Here is a 20,342-nt window from a genome sequence, read left to right on the forward strand (position 1 = left end):
ATTTATCATTTCACACTATATTATCCAATATTATATTACACTATATTATATTATAATATGTTATATTATATCCCCTTTCACATTAGAGCCACAACAGGACCCACTAGAACATGGGAACAAGTAAAAGTGAAATATAAGAATATTCTACAGAATGGTAATATTTATCACTTATATTGCTTGTCGTCTCTTGGAAAGAGACCCTGAAATAATCTGTTTGTTTGTTCATAACAGCAACCAAGAAAAGGGCAGAGCAAAAAAAAGACAGGTGGTGGTCCTGCACCCCCTCGTCAACAAGTTGGTTAAGTGAATAATACCCTCACGGGAAAATCGATATCTCTCTATGAGCACACTGTCGCGCTGAGCTAAAGGATCCTGTCTATCCCGCAATATACACTGAATTCTGAGGACTCTCCTTATCAATCTTGCACCTTCCGCAATGGGTTGCTCGCGTATACGGACAGGACATGGCTGCGACAGACTTCCCAAATCCACCTTCGCTTTTATAGCCGTGGTCTCTCATCTTGATTACACGAAGTAATTTACAATTACTACTCTGAAATATGAATTACATCTGTAATAATCACATACATGTAATAGAATGTTAATAGTACATTTCCCTTTTTTAGGGAATGACCTGTATGTATCTGTGTGAAATCAATAAAAGGATCAAGTGCTGCATTATCTTTAGTTACATTGATGTTATTTATTTATGGTGAAACAGTGGTGGAATATCGCTGTTGCTTTCGTATAAATGAAGCGGACATACCTGCGTGGCCGCGATCTAATCCTGTTTACATAAAGTAAACCTGCTCCCGAGCAGGTTTACGCTTACGGATCTGTTGCTATGACAGCAAGTCCCGGATGAGCTTCGGGGAACTGAACGATCCAGGATCACGCGAAATCGTCAACAATCAAATCCAGCTAACTTACTTAGCGAGGTACGAAGAACAGGCCCCTGGTGCCTGTTTGATTTAGTCCTTGAAGCAGTTTTTACTGTTTTTACTGAGATCTTCTAATGATGTTACAGACAGTGTGTGGCTCTCTCTCTGCTGATAGGACTGAATGTGTGTGGAATAAACTGAAGCAGTAATATAAAAGCATCATTCAGCCATTAAAAGGGTCAAAAAGACCAGTCGATGAAAAATGGGAATTCCCGAGACTGGCAATGCCTGGAAGCCGCAGGTATGCCACCTGTGGCAGCTGAGGTCACGTGATCTGAGTGTTTGAACCAGACGTTGGAGCAGCGTTTCCAAACATCTGCACTTCAGAAGCTCCAAAGTGTGGAAACGTCACTGTGGAGCATCTCATCCCTATCTAAGAGATTTTCTTGCCTCTGCAAAGCGAAGCTTGCAAACAGCACCATAGTTTGTCAATCCCAACCAATCAGAGCGCTCCTTATGTCACGTCACATGACTCGTGTGTTTTCCTCTTTGCTTAGCACCCAAAGAACTAAAGAAAGGCTAAAAGGACATTCAGCCAATCAAATCCCTCCTAGGAACAGGAAGTCTAGAGAGGAAATGGAGCAGAGAAGGAGAATCACCAGTTTAAATGTCTGAGTTTTAAACTGGTGACCCTCTAAAGAGGCTTTTATTGACTCTTTCTGTTTTCTTTACAGCTTTTTTCACCATTTAAACTGTTTAATATCAGATTTAGAAATAACTTTTGGACAGTTTTTCTACATTTGCACTAAAATGAGACATAAATAATGACTTTCTGACTTTACGTTGGACTAATCTAACGACTCAGCCTGGCTATGTTGGACTGGGTGTGGAAGCAGCTCCCAGTTTGAGTTCAGGAGACAGACACCCTCTCTACTTTGAAGATCAGCTTCAAACTTTCCTTTTTGATAAAGCTTATAGTTCGAGCTGGATCAGGTGACCCTGAACCATCCCTTAGTTATGCTGCTATAGGCTCAGGCTGTTGGTGGACTTCCCATGATGCTCTGCTTTCTTCTCCCCTCTTTTCACTCCTGATGCTTTTATATGTCACTACTACGTGTCCTTAACTTTTGTCTCTCTGTTTTGTTCTTGTCTCTCTGAGCTCATCTCTTCTCTTTCCCCTCACCCTGCAACCAGTCATGGTAGATGCTCCTCCTGGAGCCTGTTTTCACTGGGAGGATCTTTGTGTCAAAGGGAGTTCTTCTTCCCACCATCGCCAAGTGCTGCTCACAGTGGATTGTGTCGCGAAATCTATCAATGTAGAGCAGTGAGACAAACCACGGAGGCCCCAGAGAAATGCAATCAAACGATGAGTTTATTAACACACAGGAGAAAACATCAGCCTATGTCTTCTGACAAAAATACATGTTGTGGACACTTACAAAGCAGTGGGGTATACGCCCCCCCCCCCATGGCATCAATAAAAATAGTCAGATTAAAATAGGTTCCAGACATTAGTCACAGTTAATGGTACATCTTGTACATCTTTAATGGCTATAAACAGACACAGAACTTCTCTTTTCTGTAACACCTTCCATACAAGGTAATAAACTTCAAGCCCTCAGGGTCTCTGGGGCTAATTATTGACTCTGGTCATCTGTTGCCAAGTAGAGTAAATATAGTGAGACACCAAATGAGTTAAGGCCTCAGGCCTGACACATTCCTAGATTATATGTGTTATATGTATTGTAAGCATCCATGCAATCATCCTGTTCTAGTTTCCCTCAGCATGGATCACCTGGACAGTCACGCCAGTGAAGCTTAAGACCCTTAATGAACCGAACATCAACTCAAAATGAGCACAAATATGCAATGTGTATGAAATACTTCTGACCGTACTTGTAATAAAAGTTAACATAATGGAAGGATCCTCAAATGAACATGTTCAATAGACAACTTTAATGCAATATCAATACTGTGAGAAATATTATTAGATGGAATAATGCTGTAAAGAACATTATTAATGCAGTTATAATGATGCAGATTATATGGCAGCAATAAAAGAATTTCTGTATCTCCACAATTGTCTGATGTTTGGGGCTTTCTCTCTAATATTGGAGGCGGTTACCTTACACTGTTAAACAGCTTCAGATGACTGTTGTTGTCCTTTGGGAATTGTCACTTATAAATAAAGTTACATTGAATGGATGTAAATGGATAGATGTTATTGTGACAAAGAGAAAACGATTGTTGACAGATAGATTGTTGTTTTGTGTGTCTGCAGTCTGTCAGGCTGTCTGATCACAGAGGATAGCAGTACTTCTCTGGCCTCAGCTCTGAGCTCCAACCCCTCCCATCTGAGAGAGCTGGACCTGAGCTACAATCATCCAGGTCCTTCAGCTTCTGTCTGCTGCACTGCAGAGTCCACATTGTACACTGGAAACTCTCAGGTCAGGATCCAAACATATCATTAAATGATATTATTGTATAAACAACCAAGCTTTATAGAATTGGCAGGTGAACTTTTCTTTGTCTTTGGATTGCTTAGGAGATTCTTAATTACTGTCTGAACATTTTTTTACAGTCACATATTTTGTTTTAATGGTCAAACAGAATTATAGTTCAGTTCAATGAGCAGGTAGCTGTGAGATTCATAATAATGAGGTATATTTGTATTAAAGATGACTAAACTTGAACAGTAGCTGTGAGTTACTTTGTTTACTCATGTGTGCTGATGTTGTGAGTAATTTAAAGCTGAAGTAAACTTGTAATGAGTTTAATAGAGTTTCTAAAGTAAGTGTACTTGGAGATATTTATGTGTTTACTAAAGTCCAGGAGCAGGAGGCTGTGTGTAGCATAGAGGAACCCAGACCTCAGCTTTGTCTCCTGGTTTCTGTTGCTGCTGTTACAGTTTCCCCTCATCGTTCCTTCAACAGTCTCCTCACTGTAACAAATCAAAGTGTTACTGTATAGATTCACGTCTGAATGTTGCCATGTGCTATTAAAACTGAAAGCGATGTTTCATACACCCACGTGGTTCAGTCACACAGTAACTGATGGTAAATACTGTTTGTGTTGAGCACATCGTACAGGTCAGCTGCTCCACACAGATCTCAGGTTTACATGCTGGAACAGTTTGTGATCATGAAGGATAAACCTCACTTCCTCTTTGTTTCATACAGATGTGACATGAACAACAACACATTCATGAAATCCTTTTAGGAACACAAACACTATTGTAGCTGGAGAATATATTTGAATGTAGGATAATGTAGGGGATCAGAAACAACAGTAAGAACTAACCACCACCTCACCATTTGGGTTGGTAGCTGCATGTTGATGGACAAAGTGTGGACTTTATACAAGTTTTTAAGTTGTGTTGATCGGCCACGTAAAACCAGAGTTATGATAAAATATCTGCAATGTTTGGTTTTCTTCCTGAATACTATCGTTTTTTTATAACAACGATAGTATTCAGTATTTATTGCAACAAACTTTGTTGTTTGCAAAACTCAGTTACTTTTTTGAAGAAGTAACTATATAATTAACTGCCCAACATTGGTCATTATATCCTGTATTTTGCAGACAGAGTTACAGACTCTCTCCCAGACCACAGACTCATAATACAAGTCAGAGCTTTATAAGAATAGAAAAAATAAAGTTGTGTTTTCAAAATTGGAGTTCAAGTTATTTTTACTTCATATAGTGTTAACATGCTACAGGTCATGAACAAGGTTGTTTTTAATTTTCATTGTAAGTGGGCTAAAGCAGTTAATTAAAAGTAGTCTAACATAAATGTAAATGCCGTAATTTGATTACTTTAATAAACCATGTAACTTGGATGGATAAGATGCTGGCGTGACCACAGTGCACACGTCTGCTGTTGCTCACAGTGGTCCAAGGGACGCTCAGGGAGTTTGTGTTCGCTGAGACTCATGAAACTTTAGAGGGAACATTGGCGGTGACTGGCAGGGAAAAGGGGATTGATAAGACTTACTGTAAATATAATTATGTATGTATTGAAAAAGGAACAACTAAAATGTTCCAGCTGAAAAAATGAAATCAGTTTCAGTTTATGAGCTCTGTTTGTTTTCTTTACAATTCCAACCTTTTATTTTGAAATGAGCTGCTCATTCCTGTTTAGAGTTGATGAGCTGATGTGGGTGAGAGGACTCAGGCAGCCTGACAGAGTTCATGTCCAGGTCTTCCCTGCTTGTCCTGATATACATAAACATGAGTATCCTTGCAGGTCAGATCTCATCAGTCACACCTGTTCGTGCAGCTCTCCTCTAGATTGTAGTGTTTGTTAAACTAGGATGATTTTAGGAGCCTGGACCGCAGATCTAAGGGAAGATATGACTTGGAAAGACTAAACCAACCTATTAGAGGTGTTCGCACTAACATAGATAAATACTCAGATTTACACCTTTAGTGTCTCACAAAGGGTTGAAAAGTGAATGTGCACAGAGAGGTTGGTGGTGAGACGGGCACTTCCAGCACTGTAGATGTGATCCAGATCAGTGTTCATGGAAATAATCCGGAGAGCAGGATTCCTTGATGAATGTCACATCTTCTTAAAGTTATAATCCACAGGGAAAACTGTGAAACTGTCGATCTGATATCTACTCAACCAATCAGGTGTTTACATGCCCTTCACTGATCTCCAGCCCCACCTTATTATCAGTTTCTCTCTTTTACATCTGAATTACCTTCACTTCACATTTCAGTCAGTTCAGATTTCATTAGCACGTTCACTTTAGCATAATCCATTTGAATCCAAACACCTTTCTCTTTAAACTCTGTTTGTCAGTCACAGTATATCCAGTACAATCCTCTTTTTCACTGCGTCACACACATTCAGAGATCAGAGTGTCCTGTGTGTGCTCTCATTCACTCACACTCACTCTCATATGGCTGAAGTCTGTTTGTACACAGGCTGTCAGCTGGCCTGAGTTCGGCCTGTCTCTAAAATCATTATTTTATTACTTTTATTCTGATTCATCAAAGCCAAACTCAAACATATTTATATTTACTGATTATGTTCTCATCAATAATTAACAGTCAGTACATTCAGATATGAATCATAATTCAGTGTTTAACATATTATCACAGATGGACTGCACAGGAGATCTCCTTTATGAAGAAACTGTGAAAGTTTGTCCAACAGTGGGAAACATTTCAGAGAACATCTCAGAGAATATCTGTGAAGCAGAAACTAAACATAATAATAGAAGAAAAGCCAAATAATGATCCAAATCCTGCTCTGAGACTATCAGACAGTAAAGGCTTCCAAAGACTGCTCACCTCTCAGACTTACTTAAAGATGCTGGTGCTGTCCACAGATCAGCTGACCTGCTGGGTCTCCATGATCAGCTTTGTTTCTTGGAGATAAAGGCTGAAGCCTTTAGAGCTTCAGTTCTCCAGAGCAGCAGGATGTCTGAGGTCCGCAGAAACACAAAAACACAGCAGCTAAAAATAGTTGTTCAAAGAAAACGAGGTGGGAGCTGCTGATTCCTGAGCTTTGATACTGGATTAGCTTCAGTAGTTATTCCAATCACTGCTGTAGGAGCTACATTTAGTCACAGCTGACTGTCTTCTTTGAACAATCACAATGACTACTGTTGTAAAAAACAAGCACACAAAGAACCAATGAGAGTGTAGAACATGATAAAGAGCTCCTGTGATGGTGGCAAAGAAATGAGCAGCAGACGGCCGTCTACATGTTGTAGTGGTTTACAGTCACCAGGGGGCGCCGTCACGGCCACTCAGTCAGTGGGCTGCTCTGCTTGTGCTGTTGTTGGTGAAGCTGATGTGAAAGCGAATGTTAAAACAATGAAAAGTGTCCACTGCAGCCTCCATCTGAGCTTGTCATGTTCTTCTTCTTTGATCCTTCGTGTTTGTGCTGAACACTGCTGTCGCTCTCTTCCCTGTTCCCGCCCACTTTCTAACCAATCAGCATTGGAGCGCGCACAGCGTCGTCCACACTGAGCTTTGTTGTGAGCGCATGGACTCGTCTGCAGAACATTTGTATGGGCTCAAAATGTGGTCATAAATATTTTGTACTTGTAAATCAGGATTTGTATGTGTAAAAAAGATTTGCGTGTGCGTGAAAAAAATTTGTATGTGTAAAAAAGATTTGTGTGTGTGTAAAAAAAAAAAAAAAAAAAAAAAAAAAAAAAAAAAGATTTGTGTGTGGACTTAGCCAAAAAAAAACCCCTGCAAGTTACAAGTACGAATTTTGACCCTATTTTTCTTCCTTTCATCTGATTGGTCAATGTCATGTCAATCACAAATGTAACTATCCAATCAGAGAACAGATGGGTTTGGCTGTCGGAGGGGCACTTTTTTGACCTGACGTTCCCGTCACAAGTGTCTTCTAAGTGAAGCTACCAGGTTCAGGTCCAGCTCTGTTTATCTGGAGCTGCAGTAAATGATCCGTCCTCACAAAGCAACACAGACACCAGATATGCAAACACAGCATCATACAACACAACCAAGAGATCCAAAGAATTATCTCTGCATTTCTGTGGCTGATGCTGCTGGAACGAAGCTGTTTGAAACCTTGTTGTTCTGCACTTTGGGACCTGAAGAGGAACCTGAACCTCTGTGCAGAGGGTTCAACTCTGAGGATTCCTGTTCAGTTTTTTTTATTTCACACGGCAAAACTTGACAACTTTATGATAAATGTACGACTTCAATGTGAAAAATTCATTTTTTTCTCTTGTTTGTTTGAAGCTGCTTCCTGTTGGCTTCAGCTGTTTGGAGTTTCCATTTTCTAAACTTCTACATTCTGAACCTTCTTCAGCTCTGAACAGATGATGAAACACTGAATGATTTCAAGCTCATACTTTGTCTAATAAACTTACATCTTTCATTTTTTATTCAGATTGAAGGACTGTGATTTGTCAGAGATCAGCTGTGATTATCTGGCAGCAGCACTGAAGTCCAACCCCTCCCATCTGAGAGAGCTGGACCTGAGTAACAATAACAACCTGCAGGATCCAGGAGTGAAGCATCTGTGTGGTTTCCTGGAGAGTCCAGGATGTGGACTTGAAACTCTGAGGTCAGTCAGCATGTTTTAGTTGTGCTGAGATGAATAGGATGTGTAGCTTCTTCCTCACAGTTCTAAGTATCAGACACAACAATGAATAATCCACAGCTGACTGTCTTTAGCAGGTCAAAGGTCACGGCACACAGCAGACAGTGGGAAATATTATAATTCTGATCATTTATCAGCACATATCCATATGTATAAAAACAAAGCTGACACTGTGAGACTTGATCAGAGGTGTGATCATCACAGCAGAGGCCTTTGTGTCAAAGTCACTGAGGATCAAACAGAAACACATGAAGCAGATTTTCCTCTTCTGGCTTTTTATAGCAGATAACCTTCAAAATATTCTGCAGTCAATCAAAAACTGAAGCAAACCATGAATCAACATGTGAACATGAGCTGATGCTGCTGAAGTGAAGCAAAGTTACAGAGGTTTGATTACAGACACAGCTGAGAGTTTGTAATCTGTCATCATTTTAAAAGGTTTAAATTTCTTCAGTATTGAACAGCAGAAATGAGGCTTTGTTTTCGGAGGCCGACAGCAGTGGACACAACAGCAGACTGGTGCGTAATAAGCAGTGAATAATGCAGGAAACAGATTTTTGAAGGTAAACTGTTCTTGAAGTACACTGAGAGAGAGAGAGCTGTGCAGGAAGTAAACGTCAAAGTCAGAGAGAATTCATGACGATGTTCATCAAACGTAAAGCAGAGTTTGGATCTTCTTCTGCTGCTGGTTCAGTCAGTTTTGGTTGGAGACAGATGAAACCTGCAGCTTCAGGATCTGTGAGCTGTCCACTTTCAGCCCCGACGGCGTGTCCGTGTACGTGCCGTCGAGTGAACGATCCACGCTCTGTGTTTCAAATTCAATTCAAATTTTTATTTGTTACGTACACAGTCATACACAGTACGATATGTAGTGAAATGCTTGGACAACTGCTCGTGACCTAAAGAGAACAAAAAAGGAAAAGGCTATGAATAAGATAGGAAATAAATATGAAAAATTAAAAAGGGTAAATTTAACTAGGAAGGAATAAAATATAAATTAAGGTTAAAAATGAAATAACTGTACAACAAAATACACAATATAGAACTATATAAGAATGTATGAACAAAATACACAAGAAGTATAAATAAATATATACACAATAACAGCAGCAGTGATTTAAGTGATGAAGTGAAAACAATGTCCAGAAAGTCCAGTGTGTGTGTAAGAACCATATGTGTGGGTCAGTACTGTGTGGTGGTGTGATTGAGAGACCGTATCGCCTGCGGGAAGAAGCTCCTCCTCAGTCTCTCTGTGTTGGTCTTCAGGGAGCGGAATCGCTTTCCTGACCTCAACAGAGAGAACAGTCTGTTGTTGGGATGGCTGAGGTCCTTCACCATCTTCCTGGCCTTGGTCCAGCACCGCCTGCTGTAGATTGAGTGCAGGTCAGGGAGCTCGGAGCGGATGGTGCGCTCAGCTGATCGCACAACCCTCTGTAGAGCTCGTCTGTCCTGCATGGTGCTGTTCCCGAACCAGGTTAAGATGTTTCCCGTCAGGATGCTCTCTATGGTGCAGGAGTAAAAGTTCCTGAGCACCTTGGAGGGCAGTTGGAAGTCTCTCAAGCGTCTGAGGTGGTAGAGACGCTGACGGGCCTTTTTCACCACGGAGTTGATGTGACAGGACCATGACAGGTCCTGCGTGATGTGAACTCCGAGGTATTTGAAGCTGTCCACTCTCTCCACTGGGCACTCGTTGATGACGGGGGTCTGGTAGTTCCTCTCCTGCTTAGTGCTGAAGTCCACTATCAGCTCCTTTGTCTTACTGACGTTTAGAAGGAGGTTGTTCCTCTGGCACCAGTTCTCCAGATTCCTAATCTCCTTCAGGTAGGCCGTCTCGTTGTTATCAGAGATCAGGCCCACCACGACGGTGTCGTCAGCAAACTTTCCATCTTTGTGTGTTTAGCTGCTCTCATTTACTGTTTTATCTGTTTGCTTGTTGTTGAAATACTTTTGGGAGCTTTAACCTGAGATTCTGGCAAAATACATTTATATGAAAAATCGATTCAGGATTGAATGAATCAACATCGCTTTATTCAAATTAAAACCATTTAAATAGGAAAATCCATTTTTTTACACCCGCCTCTAATGCTGGGTAATGTCAGCTGGTCCATGTGCAGCTGGCTGTGAGGCTCAGGGAGCATCTACAAAGTGCAACACTGAAAGAACATCATCCATAAATATTGAGTAATAACTGGACTCTCATACAGCGAGACTCAAATGCCTTTAAACATCAGCTTATCCTGCTGATCCAAGTCCAACACTGAGTTTGTAAAAACATGTTTGTCAATCATTTTGTTTGGTTTCTGAGGAAAATGATTCAATAACTTGCTGCTAATACACAACATTTCATCATATTTCCTCATAATCCTCTTCTGTCTGACTATTTGATCCCATTTGAATTTGCAATAAAGGATCCACAGATTTTGGTGACAATAATGACAGTAGATGTTTGTGTGAAAGTGCTGGAAGCAAATTAGTGTGTGATGTTCTTTCAGTGTTGCACTTTGTAGACGCTCCCTGAGCACTGGTCTCACAGCCAGCTGCACATAGAGACCAGTGTTGTTAGTCCAGGTCAGAAGATGACTTGTTGGAATGAAAATGAGCTTGTAGTTTGTCTGCTTTAATAATGTGACTGGAAAAAGGTGTTGGACTTCAAATATGTCCATTTCTGTCACACTTCACCTTTAAAAGTGAAGCCTTGTTGTTCCTGGAAGGAAAAACACGACTTTTTCAAGTCTTTTTCCTGTTTTTATGAGAAATGTACGACTTTAATGTGAAACATTCAGAGTTTTTTCTCTTGTTGTGTTTGTTTGAAGCTGCTTCCTGTTGGCTTCAGCTGTTTGGAGTTTCCATTTTCTAAACTTCTACATTCTGAACCTTCTTCAGCTCTGAACAGATGATGAAACACTGAATGATTTCAAGCTCACACTTTGTCTAATAAACTTACATCTTTCATTTTTTATTCAGATTGAAGGACTGTGGTTTGTCAGAGATCAGCTGTGATTATCTGGCAGCAGCACTGAAGTCCAACCCCTCGTATCCCAGAGTGCTGGACCTGAGTGTAGACTGCAACAACTTGCAGGATTCAGGAGTGAAGCAGCTGTGTGTTCTTCTGGAGAATCCACGATGCCGATTTAAAACTCTGAGGTCAGTCACATGTTTTAGTTGTGCTGAGATGAATATGATGTGAAAGTTGTGCTGACACTGTGGATCAGTAGGCCCACACACCTCTATACAGGAAGTCTGGTTCTACTCTTTGTAGAACTTCTGATCCATGATCCTCTGAGTCTGACTCAGTAGATAATGCAGAGTTCTGAGCTGATGTGGGTGAGAGGACTCAGGCAGCCTGACAGAGTTGATGTCCAGGTCTTCCCTGCTTGTCCTGATATACATAAACATGAGTATCCTTGCAGGTCAGATCTCATCAGTCACACCTGTTAGTGCAGCTCTCCTCTAGATTGTAGTGCTTGTAAAACTAGGATGATTTTAGGAGCCTGGACCGCAGATCTAAGGGAAGATATGACTTGGAAAGACTAAACCAACCTATTAGAGGTGTTTGCACTAACATAGATAAATACTCAGATTTACACCTTTAGTGTCTCACAAAGGGTTAAAAAGTGAATGTGCACAGAGAGGTTGGTGGTGAGACGGGCACTTCCAGCACTGTAGATGTGATCCAGCTCAGTGTTCATGGAAATAATCTGGAGAGCAGGATTCCTTGATGAATGTCACATCTTCTTAAAGTTATAATCCACAGGGAAAACTGTGAAACTGTCGATCTGATATCTACTCAACCAATCAGGTGTTTACATGCCCTTCACTGATCTCCAGCCCCACCTTATTATCAGTTTCTCTCTCTTTTACATCTGAATTATCTTCACTTCACATTTCATTCAGTTCAGATTTCATTAGCACGTTCACTTTAGCATAATCCATTTTAATCCAAACACCTTTCTCTTTAAACTCTGTTTGTCAGTCACAGTATATCCAGTACAATCCTCTTTTTCACTGCGTCACACACATTCAGAGATCAGAGTGTCCTGTGTGTGCTCTCATTCACTCACACTCACTCTCATATGGCTGAAGTCTGTTTGTACACAGGCTAATCTGGGACTCTCCACCATTTGACACTAGAAATAAAGAAGCTTCTTGGATGAGAGGTGAAAGGCGAAACGTCTTCAAGAAACTTAAAGAAGTCCAGATGCCTTTTTTTCTAAGATCTTTAGATGACTGCGAATCTTCACAAACACCTCATCAGTGGGACTCTCAGAGCTACCAGCCCTTTGCTACAATCACAAAGCTCTTCATTGAAATCAATGATATCAAAGCTGGAATTATATGAGTCCAAGTCTTCTGCTGATTCAGCATCACATTCATCTTTGCTCCTTGTTCTGCATCCCCAACATGGACTTCATTCCTTTCCAAGCCAGCCTCGAGTGTCCTTTATTCAGCTCATCCTCTGCTTTACTTTTACACCTGATTTTAGCTGCTTTTCTTCTCTCCCTCATAACAAGACAGCTTCTTCTGCCTGAGAACATGTTGGAGTGATTTACTAATCCAGGGCTGCTTATTGGGGAAAATACTTCCTGTTTCCAAAGTAATCCCCATTTTTCCCAGAATGAAATGTAAGTAGAAATAAATGATCTAAGTGAGAACATGAGCCTTTAAAAAGGCTCTTCTGAGGCTGCTGCCAGTGGTCAAAGCCTCCAACAAAGCTCTGTAAGTACATATGTGATCATAGCTTTAGTTTTTAAATGTTTATTCTAGTTAACACAGATCAGGTGGAACAACTCAAATAAAATATCAAAAATATTAAGTGGTCATCGGTACTCAGTTTGTTCAATACTGAATACAATGGAGCACAAATTGTCCACGTTTCTGAAATATTTCTGGGTGTAACTGTCACCAAAGTGCAATTTAGACCTGGCCTGTGGTTGTTATCTAAGTGATAATCATCAATTCTACTAAAACAAATACAAAATAAAGAAGTTTGACACATTCTGTTGATATCAAAAGCACACTGAACAATTCAGTGTTGTTTTACTGCTGTTCTCTCTTCACTTCTTCTCCTCTGATTCTCTCCACATGTTGCTCTGCATCAGTGCTCAGTTTCCTGACAAAACAAGATGAAATATTGCTAAATATAATAGTATCTCATTACGCTTCAACAGAAGTGTTTTATTTTTGTAATTGTTTATCTGTTATTTTTCAGACTGAGTCACTGTGACCTGTCAGAGAGAAGCTGTGAAGCTCTGGCCTCAGGTCTCAGCTCTCAGACCTCTAATCTGAGACAGCTGGACCTGAGTAACAATAACCTGAAGGATTCAGGCATGAAGCTTCTGTCTGAAGGACTGAAGAGTCCACGCTGTACACTGGAATCTCTCAGGTGAGATCAAGCATTTTTCTTTCATCAACTGACAGACTTAGCAGATTAATAATAAGGCAGTCCTCTAATAAGAGGAGACGTGGAGGTGCTTTGAAGGGCAACGTACTCTTATGTTAACAAGACAGGAAGTAGTTCCTGGGAACTGCTTCCTTTGTTATTGTCTAAGTAGAAACATGATGGTGAAACAGTGATGAGTTTGCAGAGGTGGATCCACACAACACAACAATGCTGTTGCGAGCTGAAAGCAGACTTCTCACAGATTCTGAGGCTGCAGGTTTCATCACTGTCCAACCAAAATTCACTGAACCAGCAGTAAATGAACGTCCAAAACTACGCTTCATGTTTAAAAAACAGATGATCAGGGGGATTTGTGTTTACATCTTTTTTGTGTGATCTGTTCACCTGCTGTTTCAGCTGTTTGGTGGTTGTTGAGATGGTTTTGTGAACTTTTAGCTGAGATTCTGACGTTTCTGTAGATACCACACATGTCTAATTACTTTGTACAGCATGAATGGCCATAACGAGGTTTTTAACAGTAAGAAAAGTTGTAAAACTTCAGAAAATATAGTTAAAAGTCCAAAACCTTCTATGTCTGGTGGCTTGTGGTAAGGAGCAGATCAAACGAGTAAAGAATTACGTTATAATTATAAATGGCTTCAACAGCACATTCAGGTCTGTGAGACTCATTCAGACACTGAGCCGTGGCTCTGTGCTACATGCACATATTTCTGCATCTCTGCCATTCAGACACACTTTATATATAGTTTATTTTATGTAGTATTCAATACTGAACTGTACATTTAGTCTCTTTAAAGGCAGCAAGTTTTATTCAGTGTTTTCATAAAAGCCTTATTTTTATCCATTTACTGCTATTAGGAAGAACACGTGAGGCTTAAGACCTGGACCAGTTTGAAACCTTTTGTCCTCCACAATGGAAAATGGGTGGAAATAAAAATGGGTCTGACTTTAGCCAGCTCCTAATTTTATCAGTTCTACTCTCAGCGTCTCCTGTATATCTCCTGTATAAATGTTGCACTCAGCTTTGTGGTCTCCAATATCACTGAAATGCAGCCAGATGCTGCTCATTTTGCCTTTTCACTCTTTCCTGACACGCTTGCATTTCAGTACAGCTCCCATTTCTCTGTGTACTGGTCTCTACCACTACCCTTGCTGTCTATGGGACATGTCCTCTTTCACATAATGGTATGATCCCAGTCTGTCTCTTAAAGTGTTTGGCCACATGGTTTGCTCATCAGTAGTGCATTGTGTACTTATTTTAATAGTACTGCAGTATGAGAAGTGCAACATTCAGTGTGCAGAAACAGATCAGGTGCTTTCTAACAGCAGTGTTCCCTTTAACACAGCAGCAGTTCAAATATTTCTGTCAGTCTGAGCTGAAACATGAATCTAATCAAATATCAAATCAAAGTTCTTTGCCTCTGCCAGGACGTTAACATTTGATCTAGTTTTTTACAAAGTTCCCTCAGCGTCCAGAGCCACCAACATACCTTTGATCAACAGCAAGTGAACATTTATAAATGTGTGTTTGCAGAACAGGAAGCAGCAGAACTATTGTTCTGTTATCAGGCAGCAGCACAAACGCTCATCAGCTCATTTACTGTGCAGGACTTTGAGTGTGTGAAGTGTGTGTTTGTGCTGGATTTCCTTTGGAGAATCTCAGTCAGAAACAAGACAAAGAAAAACTCTTTCAACAGTCCAGGTTGAGTTGACAACATGAACTGCATTTATCTTCCTCTGACTGACATGTTCTTCCTCCTCTGCACCGAGCCAGCTGCTAAGACTCACAAGCTCATTGACATTTTCTGATGATAAAGAAACTCTCTTCTTCTGCACAATATGAGCAGCAACAGAGAAGAAGCTTTCACAGGTACAGATGTTGCAGCTGTGGCCAAGTACATGTGCTGCATGTTGGAGCAGCACTCTAATGGACAGGCCTCTGTACTGATGGTGGGCTCTGCTCTGTATCCACCACACTGTTCTCAGCTGAGTCTTCCTCCTGTTCACACTCTGATGAAGCACCAACAGGGCCAACTTCTTCTCTGGTGGCTCGGATGTTGTTGCTTCCACAGGTTTCCCTCCAACAACCCTCTGTTCCTGCAGTGAGTTCAGTAAGATCTGGGTAAACACTTGAGCTCCTTGAATCTGGCTCCAGCAGCAGTTTTCACATATACAATGTTGGCATTTTGCTTGCGTGTCTCCAGGTCTGTTCTGAATGTAGACTTGAATTTGACCACGTAGGCGGGGTCATCATCTGAGCTCTGCATCACGTGAGAGAGATGACAAAACACAGAATCACAGAGCATGAAACCAACGTTTCTCCTCCCAGAAGTTCAGTCACAGACCTGCAACAGAAACAAGAAGATTCAAATGACGCAGAGCTTTCATTTACTTATATCCACAAACATGTCCTCTACATATTCATGCTGTATTTACACACACATACAGAGGCTGTTTGTCTCTCACACACCGACAGGACACTGAGAAATACATCATGTTAAATATACCTGCAGGCTTCCAGCTGTGCACTTTGTCCCTGTCAGCTGTGATTGCCATGGCAACCTTGGTGTTGTGCGCGATGCAGGGACGTGTTCAAAGGCAGACGTCTGGCAGCAGCATCATATTTGATGCACTATCTGTACTGAGTGTGCTGACTGTATTTCAAATGTCCCACTGCTGTGCAACATGAATCACATGTTCTGCACGTTTCTGTAACTCCCAGGTAACCATGGTTACACAGCCACGCCCAGTAGTCTCCAGAGAGACCAACAGCTGGTTCACGTTGTAACGCCGTGGCTTTCGTAGTCTCTCCTTTTTCTACAGCTCATGTGTTCTTCTTGTGATGCTGCGTCTTGAGGCTCATACATGCCGTCATTTGTTGATCCTAAGAACGTTCCTCAGACCGACTTCTTCAACAACAGATAACTTTAGTTGTATCAACACTGCCTCCTGGAACAGTTTAAAATGAACATGTCAAAGATCTGTACCTGTCTCCATGTTTCTGTCCCCGCCCCTTTCTCTCTGTCCCGGGTCATGTGAGCGCTGCAGTAGTGTTAGGCCCACCCTCAATGCTCCCATTGGCTGAGACGCATAATGACGCCCATTTCAAGCCAGCACTGATCAACATCCCTCCTGTGACCCATGGCTTTTATATTCAGAGCCAGTGAGCACTTTCACAATAATCATGATTTTAAAAACTGTGATTAAAATAATTGCTGACGTTAATCAATTAACGAGTTAACGAGATAATAACAGGTTAAGTTGCCCTAATAATTAGACTTTGGTGACAAACTGATGTGATCTCCATGTTTCCTTTGTTGGACTGTGGGCGAGTGTCAGAACTGAATGTACTGAGTAACATGTAGAGTTTAAACATGTGTCAGTTCCAGTTTTAGAGCTCTAAAGTGCAGCTATCATGTTAGGAATATGTTAGGAATAGACAGGAACACTGAGCACACTGAGGTCAAATCTTTATTTTACCACTCGCTGCATTCTTGATGTTCATGAATTCAGCAGGTTCATGATTGTCTGCAGCATTAATCTCATATTTCCATTAAAGTGTTGAATTTGACTGTTTGATGTTCTTTATGATCTCTGGCACCAGTTCATCTGTAGGCTGAGCTCAGTCCATCCAGTTAGTGAAATGATGTTTAAAGGTCTCCTTGTTCTGTGAGCGTGCACAGATCCTGAAGCAGAAAGCCTGGGTTACAGAGAAATGATCATCACTGTGATGATGCTCATCATCTCTGACTGGGATTTGAGGTTTTGTCAAAGCAGCAAAGAAAGCCTGGCTATGTTGGACTGGGTGTGGAAGCAGCTCCCAGTTTGAGTTCAGGAGACAGACACCCTCTCTACTTTGAAGATCAGCTTCAAACTTTCCTTTTTGATAAAGCTTATAGTTCGAGCTGGATCAGGTGACCCTGAACCATCCCTTAGTTATGCTGCTATAGGCTCAGGCTGTTGGTGGACTTCCCATGATGCTCTGCTCTCTTCTCCCCTCTTTTCACTCCTGATGCTTTTATATGTCACTACTGCATGTCCTTAACTTTTGTCTCTCTGTTTTGTTCTTGTCTCTCTGAGCTCATCTCTTCCCTTTCCCCTCACCCTGCAACCAGTCATGGTAGATGCTCCTCCTGGAGCCTGTTTTCACTGGGAGGATCTTTGTGTCAAAGGGAGTTCTTCTTCCCACCATCACCAAGTGCTGCTCACACTGGTGGCGGTTACCTTACACCAGGGGTGCCCAATCCCGGTCCTCGAGAGCTACCGTCCTGCAGCTTTTAGATGCATCCTTGTTCCCACACACCTGAATCAAATGAATGGCTTGTTATCAGGCCTTTGCCAAACAGGATGGCATGCTGAAGAGATCAAACCATTTGATTCAGCTGTGTTGGAGTAGGGATGCATCTAAAAGCTGCAGGATAGTAGCTCTCGAGGACCGGGATTGGGCACCCCTGCCTTACACTGTTAAACAGCTTCAGATGACTGTTGTTGTCTGTTGGGTATTGTCACTTATAAATAAAGTTACAATGGATGGATAGATGTTATTGTGACAAAGAGAAAACAACTGTTGACAGATAGATTGTTGTTTTGTGTGTCTGCAGTCTGTCAGGCTGTCTGATCACAGAGGAAGGCTGTACTTCTCTGGCCTCAGCTCTGAGCTCCAACCCCTCCCATCTGAGAGAGCTGGACCTGAGCTACAATCATCCAGGTGACTCAGGAATTAAGCTGCTTTCGGCTGGACTGAAGGATCCAGGCTGGAGACTGGACACTCTCAGGTATGGAGAGAAAATCTGATAGAGGAGGAAGAGCTGGAAAGATTTCCTGTGTCTTTCCTTCACTTCCTGTTTGTTTCCTGCAGATGACACATGAACAATCACACATGCAGGAATATTTTCAGGGAGAGACACACTAGTCTAGCTGGATAGTTCATGGATATTTATGTAGGGGTCTCCAAGGAGTCTGTTTGCAGGAACATTTAGGTCACAGGTGTACCTGATATAGATACCAGTGTACCTAATAAAGTGTCAGCTAACATTTGGAAATGGAAGCTAAAATAATGACAAGCTCTACATTCACAGCTGAATTCACAATAAATTTGTTCTCAAGTGCACATTTTTCTGTTATTGTTCTCAAACAACAGAATGAGAATGAAATATTGATTCTAACAGGGCCCATAAACAGCATTAGCTTAGCAGCATTAGCTTATCAGAGTTTCCATCATGGTCACACAAATCCTTAGCAGAGAAAAGTGGCCTACTTAGCAATAGCTGCTCAAGTTGTATAAAGAAAGGGAAAACAGTATTAGCATTAGCTGCTAATGGCAGCTTACTTAGCATAAACTCTTCACATCTTTATAATGCAAGGGAAAGGAGTCACTCATGGAAGCCTATTTAGCATTAACGTCTCACATCATTATAACACAAGAGAAAAGGGTATTACCATAAGCTACTAATGCTTATTTACCTCAAATTAGCTTTAGCTGCTAATGGTAGCCTACTTAGCATTAACTCCTCACTAATATAATGCTAATTCACATCAAATTAGCATTAGCTGCTCATATTGTTATAAGGAAAGAGAAAACGGTATTAGCATTAGCTACTAATAATTATTCAGCCCTAATTAGAATAAGCCTCTAAAAGCAGCCTACTTAGCATTAACTCCTCACTAATATAATGCTAATTCACATCAAATTAGAATTAGCTGCTCATATTGTTATAAGGAAAGAGAAAACGGTATTAGCATTAGCTACTAATAATTATTCAGCCCTAATTAGAATAAGCCTCTAAAAGCAGCCTACTTAGCATTAACTCCTCACATCGTTGTTACCCAACGGAAAAGAGTATTAGTATTAGCTACTATCATTTTTAATAAGTAAGAGAAAACAGTCTTAGCATTATTGAATAATGCTAATTCACACTGAATTAGAATTAGCTATTTACAAGAGCGTACTTAGAATTAGCCGCTCACATTGTTAAAAAGTAAGGGAAAACAGTATTAGTATTAGCACATAATGCTAATTCACGTCAAAGTAGCATTAGTTAATAATGGCAGCCTACTTAGCAGTAACTGCTCACTAATATAATGCTAATTCACATCAAATTAGCATTAGCTGCTCACATTGTTAAAAGGGAAGGGAAAAATATATGAGCATTAGCTGCTAATAATTATTCACCTAATTAGAGTTAGCCCCTAATGGCAGCCTAGTTAGCATTAACTCCTGACATCGTTATAATGCAGGGGAAAAGGGTTACCATTATCGGATAATGCTAATTTACATCAAATTAACAATAGTTAATAATGGTAGACTTCGTATCATTAGCTGCTGTCATTCTTACAAAGCAAAGGAAAACAATATGAGCATTAGCTGCTAATGCTTTTTCATCTAAAATTAGCATTAGCCACTAATGGCAGCCTACTTAGCATTAACTCCTCACTAATATAATGCTAATTCACGTCAAATTAGCATTAGCTGCTAGCATCAGCCTACCTAGCACTAGCTGTTCACATTGTTAAAAGGGAAGAAAAAACGATATTAGCATTAGCTACTAATAATTATTCACCCCTAATTAGAATTAGCCGCTAATGGCAGTATACTTAGCATTAACTCCTCACATTGTTATAATGTAAGGGAAAAGAATTAGCATTATCTAATAATGTTGACCTTGGCCCACTGGAAAAGTTCAGAACTAAAGATTTAGGAGTGTTTCTCGATAGCTCTTTCTCGTTTGAGAAACAAATGAACTCTGTTATTAAAACCAGCTGTAAGGTTTATATTGTTGATTGTCATTTATGCTTAGAAATATTTACTCATATATGCTTAGAGTTGTATAATCGATTGCATAATGATAGAGGTTTGATCCTGAGTAGTCTGTAAAGACTCTGTGTGCCTTCCAGAGTGCTCTGGCATGCACACACCATTTGGGGCCATGAGAGAGGTTGTACCCTCTCTTACTGATTTATGGTG

General features: G+C 40.8%; 1 protein-coding gene across 8 annotated transcripts in view; it reads left to right on the forward strand.

Moving 5' to 3' along the window:
• Positions 1 to 20,342, forward strand: part of LOC146634319 (protein NLRC3-like) — a 580,191-nt gene that overhangs the window by 524,602 nt on the left and 35,247 nt on the right. For 2 of the 8 annotated variants that reach the window (XM_085376659.1, XM_085376653.1), the window contains one exon: positions 17,980 to 18,153. The exons of 1 other annotated variant lie outside the window; for it this stretch is intronic. In XM_085376659.1, coding sequence (XP_085232785.1) covers positions 17,980 to 18,153 — 174 coding nt within the window. Of the gene's footprint in view, positions 1 to 7,764; positions 7,942 to 10,941; positions 11,122 to 13,186; positions 13,361 to 17,979; positions 18,173 to 20,342 lie in introns of those variants that run through there. 5 more of the 8 variants (XM_085376562.1, XM_085376569.1, XM_085376620.1 and 2 more) reach the window with 5 other exon arrangements.

This window comes from Diplotaxodon limnothrissa, linkage group LG3 (assembly GCF_057381915.1).
Source record: "Diplotaxodon limnothrissa isolate DT_005_m linkage group LG3, D_limnothrissa_male_GT1.1, whole genome shotgun sequence".
Taxonomy (NCBI): domain Eukaryota; kingdom Metazoa; phylum Chordata; class Actinopteri; order Cichliformes; family Cichlidae; genus Diplotaxodon; species Diplotaxodon limnothrissa.